Below are 23,153 nucleotides of genomic sequence, written 5' to 3'. Positions count from 1 at the left end.
ACTGTCTTGTTGTGTACGCGTTGTGAGCGGATTCTTCCTGTTACAATGAATTTTTATTATAGTTCTTCCTAAATCATGAAATATGTATCATTGTGATAGATTAAGCCTGAAGAAGCTGGGTTACAAAGTTATGTTTCAAATTTCATCTTGAAATTCTAAGCAGTTTTTATCATCGTACAAAAATACTTCTAAACTCTTTACAAATAACAAAATTTCAGTTTAATATTGGGTTCCTAAAATTTAACTTCGCTTACCTTTTTGTTCATATAAATTTATTATTATAGGTTTCTCGTTAAAATTTAATCATGTATTCATCATCGTCATCAATGGTAAATACGTCCAAATTGAAAATATGTAATAAAGAAAATTACCAGATTATTCAGTTTTGAAATATGTATTATTGAAATTTGAAACTTTAAATATACTGTATATTTCTGTGCTAAGTATATTTATACGTTTCGCTCATCTCTACCTAATAGAGATGTTCAGTACTATGAGAACAATGTACCTATTGTATTTGAGTATTAAAGTTTTCTACGCTTTTACACCGCTGCTGCGTTTCTCAATGAAATTTTCAGCTTTCAAATTTCAATAGCAGTGTACGCGGTAAATCTGTGCGGTGAGGACGTCTGTATACCAACACATTATATTCTTACTATCGTAGTGAATTCAATGTTATTAAATAAATAAAAACAATTTAATAATAAAAATATATTTTTCAATTGTATTTCTGGCAATTTCCAAACGCAAAAAAAGTTGAAATGACATTCGAATTTCAAAAACTCGTGACCATTCGTAATTAAAAACAAATGTAAACTTATTTAAAAATGGATTCGCAAGTTTTCCTCCGCCAAAATGAAACGTACGAAGACTTTTATAATCGTTGCAATAATTTGTCGAACTTTGATTGTAGCGAGGAAGAAATGTTATGGTGGATAATGGGGTCACGTCGGCTGCCATTAAAAGAAATAATCCCTATTAGTTTCGTGTTAGTGGTTATTTTTTTAACTGGGGTTATTGGTAATGTGTGTGTGTGCGTAGTGATTATACGGAACCCCGGCTTGCACACGGCTACAAATTATTATCTGTTTAGTTTGGCTGTAAGCGATCTTCTTTTGTTGTTGTTCGGTAAGTATTTTGCATGAATCACGAACATTTTTTTTATGCTTTACAAACATTCCAAATTTTATGCGCCATTTCAGAGTTTTAAGAAATTCGGAATAACAAATTTGTGGTTGATATCACTCAGTCTTGCTACTGACTCAGTCTCATTTTTAAAATAAAAGTATTTCTAGGTATGTGAGTGCAATTAATATTTATTTATTTATACCTAAATATACATATAAATTATAAATATTAATAATCATTATGAATTAACAACCTAGGTGTCATTGTCCAGAATAGGTATGCAATTTTTCTTTATTAGACCCTATTTTCTATACTATTTATATTCCAATAAGTTTAATTATAAAAAAAATTGTATTAATATGGCACATATTCTACAAGATAGCTTTCATTTTACCAGTTATTTATCACAATAAAACTATTTAGCTGCAATTATATTCTGGTTTAATAACACAATCTGGTTGAAGATTAATAGTTTTGTGCTCCCTGAAGTGTCATTTCTGAAGATTCCATTTCCTTTGTAGTTTGTGAGGAAGATTTATTTTGTATCTATTACTCTGTTGAACTTTTTTACTCCTAGATAAATGTAACATACACACTTAGGTACTCTTTTAAAATACAAAATAAATCGGATCTGTTTGAAATTTGATAGAAATAGATTATCTTTCGGGTTTGTATTCTTTTTTTGGATTAAACGCAAGTGAAGCCACGTACCTACTACAGTATTATACTACCAGTACCTCAGACAAAATAATACTATACTAGTATCTGTACTAACGAAGTTTCCGTTAAAATGAATTGATTCCACGCAAACTGCAAGAAAGCTCACATCTGCTCAATTTTTTAATGCGACTCGACTAGCGACTCATGAATTTTCGTTAGAATTTTTTTTTCTGAGTGTGATCTAGTTTTGTTCTAGTTCATTTACTTTGCTATCACCCTACATGACTTTTCCGATGAATATTTTTATGCTTCAACTGCCTAGACTAGGTACATAAATAAGTATTCCTATCTTCAAAAAGTAACAAATTGTAAACATAACTCTAACCTACCTGCATGCATAAATATAGGTAGGTAAACTTATTGTACTTCGGTATCATTCAGTGACAACACTAATATTTGTAAATTGTAGTATGTATAAAAAAGTGAAACAATAGAAAAATATTGTTTGGCAAGCTTAGAGCTTTGAGAGACGCCTTGGATTGGCCAGTAACTCCAGCCACTTACTGGCCATTCACTCGCCACGAAAGTCCAATTTATTTATATTACAATAAATTTAATTATAATTTTTAATATTTAATAATATTATTTTACTCATTCTGTTTAAAGTCTCTCTAAGGACAGTCCACGCAATTTATGAAAAGTTTGTCTATGTATACCTACGTTATGGGCCTAGTAATAAATAGGGGTATTTTTCGTAACGTCCGCGCAGAACATAGCGAGGCCGAATTTTAGGCCAAAGCGGGCGTAGCATTTGAAACTACGAAAATCAAAGAGTATTTCGAAGCAGGATCGATGTATCGTTTTTTCAATATCCTACATATTTCATCCGTCGTTCGCGCGGGCTTTATTAAAATTTAAAAGTATTCCAATTTATTGCTCTGCCAATATTGTCATGTAATCCTTATCATTTTATAAACGCGAAAGTTTTTTTTAAAGATGTATGTAGGTATTTGTTACTCTCAAGCGCGGATCCAGGGGGGGGGTCACGGGGTCATGACCCCCCCCTGGGCTAGGTCCACAACCTAAGTGGACCAATAATTTAATATTAACTTTTTTAAATTAACAAATTAATACTGTTCAATATGATGTTTTTATTCAATTTTGAGACATAAAAGTAATATAGAACAATGAAATCAATTACAAACGGTAACGGAAGAGAATATTACAAAAATTATAGAAAAAATTTATTAGGGTCGACCTGTGGAATTAAAGGACAAATAACAGGTTTTTCGATTAAAAAAAACTATGTATAACTGCGGAATAAAGTGTAATGATAAAGTTGTATGTAATTAATTTTTTTTCTACAACTTTTGCTGTTACACTTTTCACACAAAACCTCAAATATCGAAATATCCCAGATGTGGATAAGACATAAAATAGCAAAATTTTTTTTCAAATGAACACTATAAAAATACAGTCAAATTACAACAAAAAATCGGCCAAGTGCGCGTCGGACTCGCGCACCGAGGACTCCGAGCAAACATATTTTTTCATTATGTTGTATCTTACAATTTTGTTTAAAGGATTTTTTTCTTTATCTGTGCTTGTAAGTGCTTAAGTCGTTGCTTTTAACCAAATTTCAAGACTATGTTCACGGGAAGTACCTTGTAGGTTTTGATTGATGATTCCCTTGCAAGTAGTTGCGAATTACAGAATATGCGGCTCTAATTGCTTTTTCTTCAGATTGCGTTGACATAGAATTTGAATTAAATAACAGATTTAAGTTATCATAGACCTGAGTTCTGATGTGAATATCAATTAAATACATGTAGACGTTCATGAGTAAAGGGATTGTAAGTTTAAAATTATTTGAAAATATATTATTATTTAATTTAATTAAATAATTAGGGTTTTCGCAGTACATCTGTGCTATAACATGATACTTTTTACTCAATTTCAAGACTGTGTTTACGGGACAGGGTGCTCCCTGCAGGTATTGATTCCCTTGCTAATGTCGAAATCTTACGGTCTACGGTCCCTTGATGCTGTGAAAAATTCAAACGTTTTAGCCAATGCAACGCAATCAAAAGATGAGCTGTAATTGCTGAAATTTTTCGACACTCCCTAAGAAATCAAAACCTACAGGGTAGTTCCCGAGTACACAGAGTTATGAAATTTAGTACAATCAAACGTCTTATAACGCAGACTAGCTTACCGCCCGCGGCTTCGCTCGCAACTTCTATGTCAACGAATCAGAAGATACAGCCGTAAATGCCGAAAAATTTCGCAAATTTCGACATTCGCAAGGGAATCAAACTCAAACTCAAAACTCAAACTCAAAAATTCATTTATTCAATTAGACTACTATTTAGTAGCACTTTCGAATCGTCATTACATAGTATTTTTAACATTTACCACCGATTCGGAAAGCAGTATCTATGGAGAAGAATCGGCAAGAAACTCCATAGTTGCTCTTTTAAAATAATGTCAATAAATTTACATAATATGTAACTTATATCTAACTACATAATATGCCAAAGAACTGTCCTGTGGTTTTTACGCGACAACCCTCCATGGGTCTTTATCGTCCATATATTCCTGAATACTGTAGTACGCTCTCTGAACTAGTACATTTTTTATGTAAGTTTTAAATTTAGAACTACTAAACTCTTTAATATTGTGAGGAATTCTATTGTATAAGCGTATACCTTGACCCATAAATGAATTTTTAACTTTAGCTAATCGGAAAAATGGCATTTCAATTCTATTCCTGTTCCTTGTGCCATAATCGTGTCTATCTCCTACTCTTGTGTGTAAGTCAGAGCTTTTGTGTACATGCAAAATATTATTAAATATATACTGTGATGGTACAGTAAGGATACCAGTATTCTTAAAATGATCTCTTAGTGAGTCCCGAGCACGTAAATTATATATAGAGCGAATGGCTCTTTTCTGTAAGATAAATATAGTTTCTATATCTGCAGCTCTGCCCCACAGTAGAATTCCATAGGACATAATGCTATGAAAGTAGCTGAAATAAACCAATCTAGCCGTATCTTCATCGGTGAGATGCCTTATTTTTCGGACTGCATATGCAGCAGAACTGAGCTTACCTGCAGCGGTGTTGACATGGGCTCCCCACTGTAGTTTCTCGTCCAATGTTAACCCTAGAAATACAGTAGACTCAGTAGGATGCAATACCTCCCCGTTCAAGGTAATACCTCTGTTCAACTTTTTTACATTAGGAAGTAAAAATTCAACACAAGTGGTTTTTTTGGCATTTAATAATAAATTATTGGCAGTAAACCATTCAGATATGTGTAAAAGAGCACTGTTCACTTCGTCAACATTTGGGTCATGCCTATCCACATTAAAAATTAATGAGGTATCATCTGCAAACAGAACTATTTCACACCTATCCTGCAAATAATAGGGAAGATCATTGATATATACCAAGAACAGGAAGGGACCTAAAATTGACCCCTGTGGAACACCAATGTTAATTGACGCACCGCTAGAACGTTCTCCATTAACAACTACAGTCTGTATCCTATCATGCAGGTATGACGCTATGAGGTTCTGGGCTTTTCCTTTAATTCCATAGTGATTAAGTTTACGTAACAAAGTACAATGTTCAACGCAGTCAAATGCCTTGGAGAGGTCACAAAATATCCCCAGAGCATTTTTTGAGTTTTCCCATGCCTTATATATATGTGTTAGAAGTGCAACTCCAGCATCTGTGGTTGAGCGCCCCTTTGTGAAACCAAACAAAACCAAACTCAAAACTCAAACCAAACTCAAATCAAAACTCAAAACCTACAGGGTACTTTCCGTAAACTCAGAATCTTGAAATTCGGTACAAAGCAACATCTTATAGTACAGATACAGGAATAATTGCAAAAAATATATATTTTTCAAGTTTGTCTGCCTGTGAAGACCCTTTTTCTCAGGAACGCGTGGAGGTATCAATCTGAAATTCATACCGAATACTCAAATCTACGGTTCCTTATAGCTATGAAAAAATCAAACTTATAAGCCAACGCAACCACGGCATAAATGGCTGTATCTTTATACAGCCATTTATGCCGTAAATTATCGCAAATTTCGACATTATCGCAAGGGAATCAAAATCTATAGGTATTGTACTACTTCCTATGAACACAGAGTTCTGAAATTTGGTTAAAAGCAATGTCAGCACAGATGGAGGAAAAATTGCTAAAACATACATTTCATGCTTATCAACATTCGCAAGTGTTGCCAGGAATCAAAACCTACAGGGTACTTCCCGTGAACACAGAACCTTGATATTTAATCTTTATTTAATATAAACTTACGTCTTATAGCACAGATAAAGGAAAAATCGCAAAAAGCATAAATTTAATATTAAAACATATAAAAATGTTTGTACGGAAATCTTGGTTCGCCAATCCGACTCGCACTTGACCATTTTTTTAAATCTACGTATCAATTAAATTAAAAAAAATAGCTTTTGAAAATTGACCACGTCTATGTGACCCCCCCCTGGCACTAAAGCTGGATCCGCCCTTGGTTACTCTGTCGCGTAACTATTGGACGGATGGACATGACTGGTGAGTGATTTTCAAAGCAAAATACCTACACATAACCCGTAACTTGATCATGGACAAGTCTGCCCACATATTTAATTGAACATAGGTACATTTCAAGAGAACTACTTTGTAGTTGTATGTTTATGGAATTATATGGATCTAAGTTTACTGATATATACACACCAACACTTACACAAATGTAGAGGACAGAAATATAATCATTAAAAATATAATAAATAAAAATAAATAAATAAAATCTTTTGAATTCATACATAAGTTTGACATATTGGATTGGGGTTCAGGTCCCCTTACTAGGTATAACCTGTATTAAGGGGACCTGTTCCTTCCCTAATATTGATCCCAAGCTTGCATGAATTAAAACATAAATTTAAGAAGTTAAGAAAAAGCTAATCCAAAGTCCAAAATAAACAGTGTGTGTATTTTAATCGAACTGCAAACCTCGTTATAGTCATCGATATAACCACAAAACCAAAAAGGTAGGTATACACCTTATTAGAACTTCCGCAAGCTAATGTAACATCATGTAATTTCGTGTTCCATTAAAACTCGTGACATACTTACATGTAAATTTTCTTTTGTAATCAAACATCATGTAACTTTTCGGGACTGTCAGTTGTGTGAATTTCGTATTAATATGAGCCAATATACAAATTTTGATACTCAAATTACTCTCGTTATGTTTGTAAATAGCATGTTCCATATTCCCTTTTGTAATCATGAAAACACATACTTGAAAATAATATAGGTATGTATATGACCACTACAAATGTTACGTACCTAAATATCAACCTACGCCTTAACTTATTTTATTTTAACCGTTTAAATATTTTTAGGAAACAAAAAAAAAGAAAATAATTCACATACCTACCTAATATCTGTACGGCTTTTGCTACGAAATAATAAGGTATACCTATCAAATATAAACAAACTAAACTCAACATTTTTTAACTTTACCCAAATCAAACCTTATCAAAAAACTAAACAAAATATAAATCACAATAAAACAACATAACATTAAATAAATTTTGTGAACTTTGTGGAAGCGTATTTCATAAACGATATATTATTAATTATGTACCTAGTAGATAGGTATAAAAAAAAGTAAAAGTGAAGTCCCGTGTTCCCATATGGGGTAAGGGGTAGATGTATTATGCGTACATCTGTAGGATATATTTTGGTATAGGAGGATAGGTATTTAAAGTGTTAGGTTTTGTCTTATGTACCGGTTGTATAAAATTGAATAATTAGATCAATTTAAAATATAACCATTTAGATAATAGGGCGGTTAGAGAACCGACTTTCCTCCGTTACGACGGCTGTGACTACATTAGAAGTTTTCGAAGTGCTGTTGTTATAATAATAAGTTCCGAATTAAGACATAATCGTTAAGTCGAAGGTTCTTCTAAACAGTATACATAATTGAACAATTAATATTCGTAGAAAGCTTTTTTAACTGATTAAAAGGGATGTTCTCAATTCGATCATATTTTTTGTGGTTGTTTGTTATCCAACTTTCGATTAGGTGAATCTATTTTACAACTAACGTTTTTCCAGCTTCGCCTGTGGTACTTGTTTACGTTTACTCTCCTCTTAGAACCATCCTCGTAATTTAAGGAATATTTTAAATAAAAATAATTAACGAAGTCGGGTTAGCCGTTCTCGAGTTATGCGCTTACCAACACATTTTGCTATTCATTTTTATATTATAGACTAGCGGTCCGCCCCGGCTTCGCCTGTGGTACATGTTTACGTTTTCTCTACATAAGAACCATCCTCGTACTTCAAGGAATATAATAAAAAAAGAATTATCGAAATCGGTTCAGCCGTTCTCGAGTTATGCGCTTACCAACACATTTTGCGATTCATTTTTATATTATAGACTTGAATTTGAATTTAATTTTTTGGGAAATAATAATTTTTAATTTACTTATATGTCAAATTAATGAAGATCTTAGTTTACATACTATCATTGTTTCGTGAATACAGAGTACCTACGTAATCGGCCTGTGTTAATTTTAACTTTACAGAAATGCAAATAGGTACCTTGTTACTTAATTTGTGGTAATTTATTTTGTAAAACTTATTTTCATATGATAAAACTGAAAGAAAATATTGTTTTATTTTGCTATACTTGCACCAGCTTTACGGCTACACTTGCACACAGCCAGCCAAGTTTAAAAATGTTCTGATTATAAATATAAATTTATAATGAATAGAAAAAATTCGATCACGAGGCGGGACTCGAACCCGCATCCTTTCGCGCCATTCCGGGGCGAAAGGATGCGGGTTTTCCATTTTTTCTATTCTTTATAAATTTATATTTATAAAGCACTAGCGGTCCGCCCCGGCTTCGCCCGTGGTACATATTAAACGTGGTACATATTAAACATATTAAATATGGCCTATGTCCTTTCTCAGGTATCAAAATATCTCCACACCAAATTTCATGCAAATTTGTTCAGTAGTTTAGGCGTGATTGAGTAACAGACAGACTTTCGCATTTATAATATTAGTATGGATTTGAATGTCATAAAACAAAAAATATCAATTTCAATGTTCTGATTGTTTTTATAAACTTTTTAATGTAAAAGCGGTTTCTGTAAAAGCTTTTAATTAATGTATATATATGTATGATAAACTCTCTGAATTTAATTTTGTAGTATTAAAACTGTAGACGGAATGAAAACTTTGTTGTTTTTAGAGTGCCACTTTGTGATTTATCGGTACTTGAGTCTTAAACTTAGACTTCGTCATTAGACGTTTAGAAATTTGCTATCTGGTGATTAAATTGAACGTACAGCTTTATTGCGTAATTAATTTCTAATTAGGGCTGATTTTTCAATCCTTGGTTAAAACTTATTCGTAGAATAATGTATAAAACTACCATTTTAAAAACGTATTCTTATTGTCCGTATTTGACAGTTTTCGTGACATTTTAATATTATCGTGTAATATACTTTATTGGACGGTTAAGTTTTAACCAAGCATTGAAAAATCGGCCCTAAGGGAAATTAATTGTTTATTAAATAACATTTTATATCCAACATTTATTGAATTACACATTATAGTCAGATAATATTACACTATATACCTAGGCACTGTAACACTCAGGTCCATATAGCATGATTATTTCAGTTAGATCTTAGTGATTGGTTTTTGAGATTAATAACCAACCAGACTGGTGTTAAGCACCTACCTAGTCATATTTTTTTAAATAGTTACATAATTTATAATAAAAACTAATTACAATATATTTCATATACATATTTCAGTTGAATTGTTTGTAATATATTGAGAATGTATATCAAAGTGACTAATTAAGTTGATTTAAGATCTGTGAAAAATATATTATTTTCAAACAAATCAAAGTTAAGTGTTAATAACTACGTCTACAAAATTAGCTATTCTTATTGAACTATTCTGAATCGCTGAACAAGCAAATTGGGCAATTAATAAAATAAACAACATATTTGTTATCATTTATTTTAATTACAGATAAATATAAAAAAAATGTAATACATACATACCTACGTAAAGTTATTCGGTCCTTGTTAAAAAATACAGATGAAAAATATTCACAGCAACAGCTCTAGTACACAAAATTTACCAATCTAGCCTTTATGTGTTGCCATAAAATTTGCATTTCACACAGTTTCACAAAAAATGGACAATCTGTGTGGAAATTCATTCGTGGTAAACCGTCAGATATTGGAAAAATCTTTAATTCCAAATATAATGGTTATATTATCAAAGCAATAGCGTAACATCAATTCTATATATTCCTTTCATTGCTTTGCACATAAATTAATTTACCAAATCATATAAATGTTCCCCAAACCAAACACATTTTCGTCACAAATCTAGTCCAAATAGAAAACATTATTTGGGATGACCATACAAGAATAACCATAACCGAACGTTCATTTCCCTGGATTGCGTTCCAACGGTTTCTTTTATAGGTATCATCCTAACCCGTATGTCAATTTATCTAGGATCTAACGGATAGGTTTGCTTTCAATCGGGGACATTTATATGTTTCTCATCAATTTATAAAACGCTCTGCGGCGTGTCTGGACCTTGGACCCTGTCACAGGTCGCCATTTTAGACCAATTTTATTAGGTAATCATTTTACATTCACAGATAATATAATAGTATGTAGAATGTCTTTCGTAAGATAAAGGTCAAAGATGTTATCACTCAAAGGGCTATCCAAATATTTATTGACTGCCAAAAACAACCACAACCCTTGTCAAATACGTCGACTTAAATTTTGACACTTTCATAATTAAAGCACTCGGTGTAATTTAAAATTGGCAACTCCGGGAGTGCTATACATATCGACGCAAATTTATTAATTGGCTCCAAAAGTTGTAAAAAGCACGTAACTTGTCAATAACAATGTGTTAGTTAGATAGTGTGTGGTGGAACTTTCATTTGCTTTTGCGTTGACTTTTTTTCTTATTTTTGTGATTTTCATTTATTTACTTAATTGAATTTTTAGACTTATCAATATTGGAAAGAGTTTTTTAATCTTTCAAATGCTATCAATTTAATGTTTTTAAAGCATAATGTCTACAAATAAACAATTACGTATAACGTAATGTTAGAAGATACTAATGTACCAATATAATAAGGTCGATTAATTCTAATGTTTAATAACGGAGCACTGCATAATTAGTTATTAGCTGTTAAAATTTGGAACAATGGCAGCAATCCCATATTATCTAAAATCCCTTAATGAGTTTCGAGTGGCCAGAGATAAGTTTTGTGTCCTTTGTTATCGCCAAATATATAATGTATCAAATGCTAAAAAGATACCGTAGCGTTTTTACCAATATATTTCACATGGCAACATATTTTTCTATAGGTACAATAGGCAAAAGTGCAATAACCTGAAAAGGGGGTTATCTGTAATCAAATATTCTAAATAGTTTAAGTATTATAGTTTATGATTTATCTCTATACAATACGCAAAAAACCTTTGCTCTTCATAGTATGAATGTAGATGAAACTAGGTAATGTTCTTGCTTTAGAATTTTTTATAGTTATTTGTTGAAAGGAGAGGTTCAAATTTGGTTCAAACTTCCAATATTTAAATGCATAGTGTAGCAATAGTATTATATCTCGTCTTTATTTGTTTGTAAATGAACGAGAACAAGTTTTCTTTATTAAATTCGGACTATGCATTTAAATATATGTAACACGATCAAGCATAGTTAGTGAATTTATTTAAAAGAAAGTAAAAGAGCCAGCAAAATGTCTTATTTAACCATTGAGATAATATTAATATGGAGACGACACCGCCTACATCACTTATGTTCCACTCAACATACGTCATGTGACGTATGTTGAGCGGTATTTTTTAATGGTTTTAAAGTGAAACGCATCAAACATGCCTTCGTGTGTGTTACGATATTGCACAAATAATACAAATAATACGGAAAAGTGCAAAGGAATAACTTTCATCGTTAGGTACCTAACTAGATAATAATTTTTAAAACTTAGTTAGAGCAAAAAAATGGCGCACAGATTTTGTTCGTGGTGTCTCCTCCATACGTAGTAATATTATCTCAATGTATTTAACGCGGATAAAGATGAGGACGTTAGCTAGTTTGTAATATAATTAAATTCTTTCTTTCCTCTTAATTTATTCCATTTTATTCCTGAAACCTATCTTTGTAAGGCGACTGCATTTCCAACGAGAAAAAGATAAAGAAAAATCATTTCGTTATGAGAAATATTTCATTTTTATCATAGACATGCTGTTGCCTGCAGCTCTGTCCGCGTAATCAAAATAAATCTTCATGGCACAAACTTTCATCCCTTATTTTATTCCCTTGGAGGTTTAATTGACTCAAGTCTCTTTGAAGCGGATGTCGCAGGACTGAAGTTGCTGCCTGAAATAACATTCTAAAACATTTCCTTATCAATATTTCATTCATGAGACATTCGTAAAAATATATTTAAACGAGGGGTCGCATTGATTTTTCTATTTATGCAAGATAAATAGTCAATAGGCCTTTTACAACAGAACAAGCATGTTATTTTGTAGAAATTTACATAAATCTCTGCCAGGGTTTTTATAAAGTATAGAATTTGAATAATATGTATTTACTTATAGATACAATATTTTGTACGCATGTATTGTCGTGGTCATTGTTCTTGTAGAGAACTATGAAATTAATTGATAAACAAGTAACTATGTTTACATGAACTAGAACTGTTAATTTTATTTTTTATATTAACTAGTAAACTGAGATAATAGTATGTGTGATATAGATAATAGTGTATAATGAATAAATCGCGTTTAAAATCCCTTAAAAGTCTTTAATTTCTATACGGTATTATGTATGCTATACAAGGTACATCTTTCCACGAGTTCCAATAGTTGCCAAGAAATTGTATCTCGCTGGAAATGGAAGAGTTTATTTAATTTTATAACTCTTTTGTCGTGCTCTGCGAAATTAATATGTAAGTTTCAAAATGTTTACCGGTCTTCTTGTCTCTAATGCAAATATTTTTACTTGGTATAAACATCAAATTTAATTAAGTAGAGGGAATCATTTCTTCAATGTTTTAATATATTATTTGTTAATTTGAGTACATATATTGTTTCCGTATCGTCACAATACGTACGAAACGAGATAAACAAAAGAACAAAATTGATTATCTAATAAGGCATGTTGTTACCCAAATTATTGCTAAGAATACATTATAATAATGTATGATCCTCTTATATCCCACTCCTGACTTCCTACATAATTTCTCTTTGAAAACCATCGATTTGCGTTTTGTTTCGGAAACTTTACTTCTCGTTATTTGAAGTATGGAGTTAGCTATAAATTGGGTATCGTTGTCGTTTCAATAACGATAACGCTATTGGATATAATAAGCTTATAGATAATGGGACATTGTCTCCTAGTTAAGGAGATAAATGACTTATTTACGTAGCTGTAGGTATTTTAAGGACAATGTTTATGCATTAAAATTATGGAACAGTGTATAATATCGCATTAAGTTTATAAGCTATATTTAGATGTAAAAATAAAATTATCAAAAATTAAGTCACGTAGTGGTTCCCTGGATTTATATTGTTTTTATTAGCTCCCTGTCAAATTCCACTCTTGAACGCCTAATATCTCAAAATACGTCAATTTATTTTCTTATTTAGACAACACAGCATTGGATCTTCGGAATGACGTGAAAAACGAGAATTTCTTTCTACATTTTATCACATTTTTCTGTTTAGGATTAGTCCAAGAATGAAGAATTCCTATTGTAATGCTCTGAAGGAAATCGTCCTTTGTCCAATTGTTATCCATTTATATGTAAATACGGAAATACGGATACGGATTAAAGGAATTCTAAAGAATTTTTACATAATATGCTAAACATAAAAGGTGAATGTCTTGTACGTGTTGTGTTTTATTTTGATCTGTTTATCTTGACGAACATCAAAGTTAACATTCATAGGATGAATTCTAAATTGATAAAAATGTTTTTCTCCTTTTCTGAGTCCGTTTAATCTTTTAATCTTTTAACATCTTAATAATAATTCAGTATGATACAAAGAGAAACTTTTTTTTTGAAATTAAGTGATACCTACAAATTTAAAACACTAGATATTTATTATTTTTATTACTCAAGCAGACTTCGCACACTTGTGGATTGGTAAAGTAGACTCAGGCAATTTTCCAGCGGTCATTTTAAATCCTCTACAAGATATGAGCGCTTATTTCTTATATTTTTCTTAATACCTATATTGGAGCAAAATATAATTTCTGCGCTAGAGGTCCAACAAATCGGCCGTCATTAGTTTCTAATTCTTCCAAGTAAGGAGATTGATAAATGGCATCCATTAGTCACTTTCCGAATGACCTGACGCGTTTACATCGAAAAATCTATACCGTATTACCTAGCTTTAATTACCACGAAAGGCATACATGTACGTACCTGCCAATAACCTAAAACCCTTAACTTCCAGCAACTGATTTATTTTTTGTTCGTAATTATTTTAAATAATACCTACAACCTTTGAAGGTACAGTACGCGTTGCAATTGGTCTGTTTTGTTTTTGATTATAAACGTAGCTTCTCTTAAAAAATATACCTGTATCTACTTGTAACTGTAACTTATAAGTAAGTAAGTACTGTAAGAGAATAAGTACGCTTCAAATGGTATTAAATTATGATGATGGAATGGTATTAAATCTACTCATGTACTTATCCAGACGTTAATAATATCTGTAAATCATCCATCCAACCATGGATTTTCATTAGTAGGATGGGATTAACTGAATAAAATAATAATAAAACATGATATCGTTCTTCCTAATGGAAAACTTCAAGAGAAAGATCATAATGTGTAACGACGAGTGGCGACCACTTTACCCCAATTCGAATCGCGTGGCTGGCATTCATACATTATTATTTTATTTTTATGGTGCAATATATTTGAATGGGTAGTTTTATTGAATAAGTTGAGTTTTAAGCCTCATCATATTTCATGATCTACGTAGTAGGTACCTAAAGTACGTATATACTTGTAAAACTAGACTGATATTTTGGTAATGCTCTAATGCACTATACGTTGGAATTGAATTTTTTCTTTCTATACTTTACACGATTTTATTTCATCCAATCAAAATAGATTAAAAAAAAATGTTTATGAAATTATACCTCATTGTACCGACTATACGAAAAAAGATTTGCGCCACAAATTGGATGTACATCGTAAATGCTAAAATACTTAAGTTTCAATATACGGGGAGTTAATTGGAAAAATAATATAAGAAAATAAATAAATGCGAAGACATTGCGTGTCAAACTACCAAAAAGCACTTACAAGGATCGAAAAACCTATAAAATTAAACCACGGATTGTTTTCGTGTTGGAAGTTTTGCAATATAAAAGTTTTTGATAAAGTGAGAGTATAAATAAAGGTATTAAATATAAATGGTAAAAGTATACAATACACTCCCCTAAAAAGATTTAAGAACACTATAGTAAACTCACTGGCTGAATTTCATAAAAGCTAAGGACTAGTTATTTATTCGTTAAATTATTGTAGCTAGAGCAAAGCAAGCTGTAAGGTTACTTTCACATCTGCTTGCTATCTATCTTCACGATTATCATAGATACCATCAAATCGCCTTGGGATGTGAAAGAAAGACGAACAAACATCGCATTATAATATTGTCCCCTCATTTTTCGTATTTTTTTTAAGTATATAAATCCTACAAATATTACTGAGTAAGTATAAGTACTAATTATAGTGTAATATATATCTACCCATAACGCAATCCCTGTAGCAACAACTAATATCAAACATTTTCGCTGTGTTACCAAGAACAAATTTATTTACTGGTTGATGCCAACTTATACGTCTGGGCAAGGGCTACGTACTGATACACACACTAACTAGGGTTACGGTAAATATTTATGCAATCTAAATATAATAGCATCTGTCCGGGAAGATAGGGTTCTAAATAGACCGCTAGTTTTCGTAATCCTGCATCTATCATTCTATTCTGTTCTATGAAAGTTCATTATTCTGTCGCATATTATATAGTAGTATAGTAGTATGTAGGTTATGGTCGTAGAACAAAAGGAAATTCTTATTTTATTGAATACCTACTTACTTGAGAAAAATGAAATGTTAAAACAGACACAGGTAATTTGTCCGTTAACAAAACATACTAAGGAACTTTTAATAATAATAAGTTCTCTTTGTTACTCTATGTAACTACCTGAGTTATATACCTACTACCTAGTCTGGTCGTAAGTTCTGTCACATATGTATTATTGAATAAACAAAAAGTTACTTTTATATATTTATTGTTTTATATGTGGCAATAAAGCTTACATATTACTTAATAATTTCGTATAAAAATTATTCAAAATGGCATCCATGTTTTGCGATACAAGCTTTCAACCTCCGCGGCCAGTCGTCTAGCGCAGCACGAACCATGTCCATGTTTATTTCAGCAGCTACTTTAATAATGGATGCTTTGGGTGACTCCAAATTTAGGTAGGATTTAGCGCAGGTTCTCTCCTCTAAATATTACCAGATTTTATAATCCAGAGGATTCAGGTCCGGGCTAGAAGATGACCAATCTTCATGACGAATGATGTCAATCTGATGGGCGGCCAGCCAATTTTGGATACCCTTGGCTTTGTGGGCAGGTGCTGAGTCCTGCTGGAATACCCAGTGCTGATTTTTTAACATGGTCAGGTCAGGAGGTTTTACGAGGTTTGTTAGGACCGTATTTTAGTAAACACTGGAACTTATTTTCACACCCTTTTCACAGAAAAACACCTCTGTTAGGCTAAAATAAGACACTCCCAGGAAAACCATTACTGATAAGGGGTGATGGCCACGTTGGACTCGAAATACACGTTGACACGCTTCTTCACTACTGTGGGTATACACTTTGATATTCTTTTTGTTGCAGCACTCCTCCATTGTAAAAATTTTTTCATCTGAAAATAGGATTTCACGATACATTTTTCTCGCGTATCGTTTAAGTAAAGCGCGACATTTATCCAGTCTTAATTTCTTCAGGCGTGTGTTAAGAAGTTGCGATGTTTTTCTACAATAAGCCCATAGTCCTAGGTCCTCGTTCAACACCCTTTTAACTGTGGTACTGCTAAGGCCCATCTGCAGTGCTAACTGTTTGCGATTTCGGACCGGACTTTTCCTTATTCGCACCTTTACTGCATTTATCACTGCTGTCGTCCAAATCGTACGACAAAGACCATTTCTATTCCTATCTTCTACTCTTGAATGTTACTTAAATCGATTTATAGTGCAATAAATAAATCTCTGGGTTATTTGTAAATTTTAAATCAAACTGAAAATTTCTCTTGGCGCGTAACCGCTACGATGAAGAGCGAGAACAGCGACTCTGTCTTCTTTATGCGTCCACTACAATGTAACAAATTCGTTATTCTAATAAAGTGTGTCGTTTTTTTAACGCGTAAAATAATCAAAAATCGAACGTGAAAAAGAAATTTGCGGTAAACATTAACAATTTGAAAATCTAACATAATGACAGAACTTATGACCAGACTAGTTATTTGTTTCTGTTGTGGTGTTAAGGGACACTCCCAACACCACAACAGAAATAGAACAAATTCGACTGTCATTATTAAATTCTGAGGTGGGTTAGTGAGGCCAGTTTTGGACGACCGTCGGCGAGGCGGAAGGCACGGTTTGGAATCTCATCTCGCTAACTTTACGCCAGCGTCCCTTGGGTATATTTCACATTATCACCCGTAAAACGTTTTCCATATAAATTTTTGAACCGGTTCCAACATTTTTAAGTTAAGTTTCTTCGATAATAGCCTGCTACGTATACTATTAGATTATAATATATAGGTACCTATCTGTTCTGCTTCCTCGTCGTAGTAACATTTATCTATAAATCTAATAATGTATAGCGGCTTGCATATTTTGGATGATATCGTTGCATGAATGAGCAAATAAGCTTATAATATTATAAAGTTTACTATTTATGAATCGAAAAGCGAAATTCTCAAGTAATAATAAGCATGTATTATCTATTGGTAAACAAATAAAAGTACGGTCTACTGTATCATGTATGTTTTATATGTAAGTATATTATATTATATGTGGACCCTATAAGTATTGTTATAGAACTTTTAGCCATAAAAGCATTCCACAAGGAAAGTCGTTCTCGGAGGAAATATTTGCTGACCTATTAGCGGTCTACCTTCACTTGAGAAATTTTCACCAATCCTAAGGGAACATCAAGGTAAAGAATCAAAGAAGTTATGTGGTTTTATAGAAATAACTTAAAGGAAAATGTCCATTAAAGAAATCTTTAATAAAAATAATAAATAGCTGTTTAATTTTCTCGATTTTACAAATTTGATTTGATTAATTGACTAAAAACGTCGTTTAACTTTATTTTAATTTCAGGAATTCTTTGAAGCTTTTTATTTAAAATATCGAGAAAACATTTTAATAATTGAACTATTTCTAAATAAAACGAAAATGAATTTCAAAGCTCCATCTCGCAAAAGTCGACAACCTCGAGAAACATGAATTTCAAAAGTTGACTGATTTATTATTATAGTTTAATCGTTTATACAGTTGTAAGATTTTTGACTGTATATTTATAACACACAAGAAATAAAAAAGATTTTAATTTGAGAAGCTGTTAGGTAACTAATATCTATGAATTTAGGTTTTTTTAGTAAATGTATATACTAAAAAAACATGTAAATGTATGTACATAACATTTTTTTTAATTCCTACTTATACCAATATTTTTATCCTGATTCGTTAGTAGCCAATGGACTTAAAAGGCTCACTTTTCCGGTTAATTCAGTTTTAACTGAGCTTTTCGTTATTATTGTACTGTAACTCCATTAAATTTTATATCAGTTTTAAATTAATCATTGCGAAATTCCACTTAGCAGAGCAAATTTCAGCTAAAACAAAACAAATTTATGTTTCTCGTCACGTCAACATTCTGTATACTTTGCGTAGTATAAGATTTACACAAGATCGTTTTCCTTACAAGTAATTGGGTTTGATTTTTACGGTTTTTTTAACATAATCTTGTACGAAACTACGATAATGTGCTAAAAGTTCAGAACGGTATCTGTTACATTCCAATAAGAAGTTTTCTTTATACGCCTACACAGCAACATTTGCATTTTATTTGACGTCAATGCCTTAGGCTAGGTCTCGTAAAGAAACCGTCTATTCTAGTTTTCTTTATAGAGATTTCTGCTGACCTTTCTTTAGGAAAATACTATCAATTGCAGCTATTTGAAGTATGGGCTGACCTTTAAAGACGTATCTATTCATGAGGAAACTATTAATGTAGTGCAAATAGCCGGAAGTGTAATCTTATCTCGCTTTAAGCGATCCTTTGAGACGTTGTTGGACAAAGTTCATACTTTAGGGACTATTTATATGCGTTTGGCGACAGATAGGTCGGAAAGTTCTCTTTTGCGCCTTTGTAAAGATAAAGGATATTTATAGTGTGAAGGGTGAGAGGCTGAGAAAACTATTTAAGCCCACTTGTTCCATCTTACGAATGACTCCGGAATATTTGTACTATTGTTTTTTAAGAGCAATGAACAAAGTAGTGGTTGGATGGATTTTATAATATGGATTTGTTTTAACTGCATTTTTATGATAATTTTTATTTGATGAAATTTGTGTGGATAGGTTTTAATTTTACAAAGAGAATTAGTTAGATTTTCATGAGAAGAAATATTAAAGGATATTTTCATGAATTTTCTGAAGGTGAATATTTAGTCAGTTCAGCCACAGTTCGGCAGAAAGCTAAACCTATATCCTAAATCCTATAAAGTTACCAATGTCGTAGAAACTAATAGTTTCATCTATTCTACGATTTGCGAGAAATCGTGAACGATTTACAAATAATCCAATACCTTTTTAGAAATAAATGGCTTATGGCTATTATTGTACGTCTGTTTTTATAGAACTAGTCTACAAGCTATTTTGTTTATAAAATTATTTTTTCCATTTTGTAGTGTGTACAAAAGAGTATAAAAAATAAGTTCGTATAATAACTGGAAAATTAGAAACGGGAGCTATTTTTGTCAATAACATTGAATCACATTATTTATACATATCTGTGTGAAAAAAACGAAAAAAAAAGGTGAAAAAATTGGCGCCGCGTGATTTGGACTGTGGAAAACAACAGCTGTCGAAGCTTGTGTTAATGAATCTACATAGAAACAATATTTCGTACCAAATAAACACGCAATTTTTATTATTTGATTGTTTCTTTTCAACGCTCAGTATTAAATCTAAGTTCAAACTCCTGAACAAAGCTAAAATGTTAATTACGATGATGGTGAATATTAGTAGTATTACAAAATTGGAAAGTGTGTTTATTTGTCTTTATTTTACGTCGCAACGTAGCGATTTTATGATAAGATTGGTATGTCTGGATGTCTGGTTAGGTTGGACTTTTTACTCGTGTTATTTTTGGTAACCACAGAGCAAGTAATATAGTATTATAGGTAACGATAATGGCAATAGAATACAGGAACTGCCGATATTATTTTCGCAATTCATAAATCAAAAAGCGTAGGTATTTGTTATACCTACCTTGTTACAGCTTTTAACCTCGCATCAATAGCAGCGGATGTTTATATAAATTCAGACGATGACACGACTATGTGCATCATGATTATTGTTTACAATTTTACAAATTTAGGTACTATTGCTAATTTCGTGTACCTATTCAGTTCTGGATTTTCTATTCCCTTTTTCGGTAATTTAAATAATCGTTTAGTTACAATATTATTGTTTAGTAAGAGATTAATATAGAATATACAAAAAAATGTTGTGTGGTTTTATGAAACCACGGTAAAAGTGAAACTGTTCGAACGGTTCTGAACACTGCTTTGTGTAGAGCATGTCGCGTGACGGTCGGCTGCCGAGTAGGTATACCTACTCGGCAGCCGCGATACACGCGACATGCGCTACACAGATCAAAAAGTTTGAGACGATGTAATAAAAGTTTCACTTTAAAATAAATGAATCTGTGATAATTAAATTTATAGAATTAAACGATGAATTATTGTTAAGACAAAGCAAGGCAATAGGCATATTATAGCGCAAGAGGTTAACAGTTATTTGTTCTAATAACAGTTCTCTTCTACTCCTGAAAGTAAAATTTTCTCGAAATTCCATCTCTGATAAAGATTTTTTTAAATTATTAATAAATAATATTATGTTCTCTTTTGTTTAAGGTCTACCCAACGATTTAACAGTCTACTGGCACCAATACCCATACAGTTTGGGCCTGGTGTTCTGCAAGCTCCGAGCTTTAATATCAGAAGCGTAAGTTTATGTTTAAGCGTTTAGTTTGTACAAATTTATTAGTCAAAGCTAAAGAGAATATAAATTTTAGTGCACTTTCTTAATTAGAAACAACTCCTTTTACTCATATCGTCTCTGTTAAGAACACTTTGTTTAAATAGTCGCTTTTCCTTGTATGTTGATTTTAGATTGGTAAAAAAGATGTTTAAAAATCTAGAGAATTTTTTAAAATATTATCTAAACGTCTCGTAACTTTGGAGGTCTATTATCATCAGTGGTATTAAATGGAGGTCGTTATTTAATTTAAATAATACAGTAATTTAGCATTATGGCAGTTGGCGATTTCTTCGCCCTAATTCTTATATTTTGAGCAAAGAAATCGTCCAAAGATCACAAGTTGGTGAATTCTGTTTTTAATGATCTTTAACATTCCGGCTTTTTAGATCTTTATGATAAATTTAAAAATACATAACTAAGTACATACTTTATATAATAAAATTCAGAATAAATAAATGTGTTATAATTTCGATATTCATACAAATACATAATAAAGAAGAAATCAGATTTTTCGGTATTTGTGGGCCTAGCAAAACCTATGTATAAACGGTTTCTAATTTTACTGTTTTTTAGATTACCGCTTTCTGGCTCTGTAATAATAAATGATATTGTAATAAATGTTTTAGGGATAAATATATGTATTATTGAAAATTGCACACAACGCAAACAGCGACTTTCAAAGCAAAGCTTTGTATACAATTGTAAATAACTGTCTATTTACTCTACTGTATAATATTATGCTTGTTATTATGAACACCCGTTTCAAGAAAAAACACAATATTCAATACATTATATTTATGAAACAGTTGGGATCGAGCACACCTGGCTCAATAATTAGGGTCACTAACTGCCGAGTCATGATATTGTTATACATTATTATTTTTCTAGAGAAAGCTTAAAGAAAATATTTTTTTTTTGTTACGATCATCAAGATAAACTATTAAAATGACTAATGATCCTATAACTTTCTAAGAGTCAGCCTTGCAGGTCTATAATTTTTAGATTCATCAGCATTTTAGAAAAATAAATCCATAATTTACTGATTTATATACTCTTAACATCAGGTACCACCTCTATAATGATTAAATAGATAATTATTTCAACTTCTGACATTTTTAACGCCGGCATTATTAAAGGAATGCTTAATAAGTTGTGGTATACTAATTGAATGTGTTAATTAAATTTGATGACAATTTACAAGCTGCGTTGGTGTAATTTCAGTGGGTGTACCGAATAGAATTCTATTTTCATATAATTTGTGACAATTATTGATAAATTCATTATAATTATTGGCATAATTACTTGCTACTATGTTATCCAGTAGGTATAGTCGAACATGATAATCACAAGCCACAAATACAAGATACAATCAAAATTATAATATTGATTTTAAAATAATAGTGTTTGTGAATTGCGTTTTGCTTTACAGAACCTTGTACAATTACTAGTACTTCTGTTACCTTCATAAAGGGTAGCGATTTTTATTAGTTACTTCACGAAGCAAATAAAATTAAAACCATGATTTGACCACTAGGAAGCGAAAGAGGAATTGAAAATCGACTTTGCTTGAATAGGACGTTTATCTCTGAATTTCATGAATCGTTTTAAATAATAGACTTAATAACTAGTCATACAGTTAGATCCTTATATATATGCGAATTTATTAGCTTATCGTTGGGATCCCAATTGTTTAATTTAGGATCCTAACCTTGAATGTTTTAACGAGCCCTTTTCGATATGTGTGGCTCCATCATTTTTTATAAGTACTAGGTTTACTAACTGCCAATAGGCAATACATCACGATCAACTTTGTCCATTTAGATTTTATGACATAGGTATAACAATTTTATGAAATGATCAATCTCTTTATCATAATTTGTGAT

The 23,153-nt window shown here is 31.6% G+C and overlaps 1 protein-coding gene across 2 annotated transcripts in view; it reads left to right on the top strand.

Annotated features, from left to right (window-relative positions):
* Positions 1–730: 730 nt before the first annotated feature.
* Positions 731–23,153, top strand: part of LOC149476953 (neuropeptides capa receptor-like) — a 59,968-nt gene continuing 37,545 nt past the window's right edge. For both annotated transcript variants that reach the window (XM_089711514.1, XM_089711515.1), the window contains exons 1-2: positions 731–1,128; positions 21,144–21,234. In XM_089711514.1, the coding sequence (XP_089567640.1) occupies positions 828–1,128; positions 21,144–21,234 (392 nt within the window). In that variant the 5' untranslated portion in view covers positions 731–827. The remainder of the gene's footprint in view (positions 1,129–21,143; positions 21,235–23,153) is intronic.

The sequence above is a fragment of the Colias philodice genome, chromosome 26, assembly GCF_061535455.1.
Source record: "Colias philodice isolate Cphi_HAF_F1 chromosome 26, ilColPhil1 Martin Lab GWU primary, whole genome shotgun sequence".
NCBI classification, from domain to species: domain Eukaryota; kingdom Metazoa; phylum Arthropoda; class Insecta; order Lepidoptera; family Pieridae; genus Colias; species Colias philodice.
This window is presented reverse-complemented; position numbering and strand designations above follow the sequence as displayed.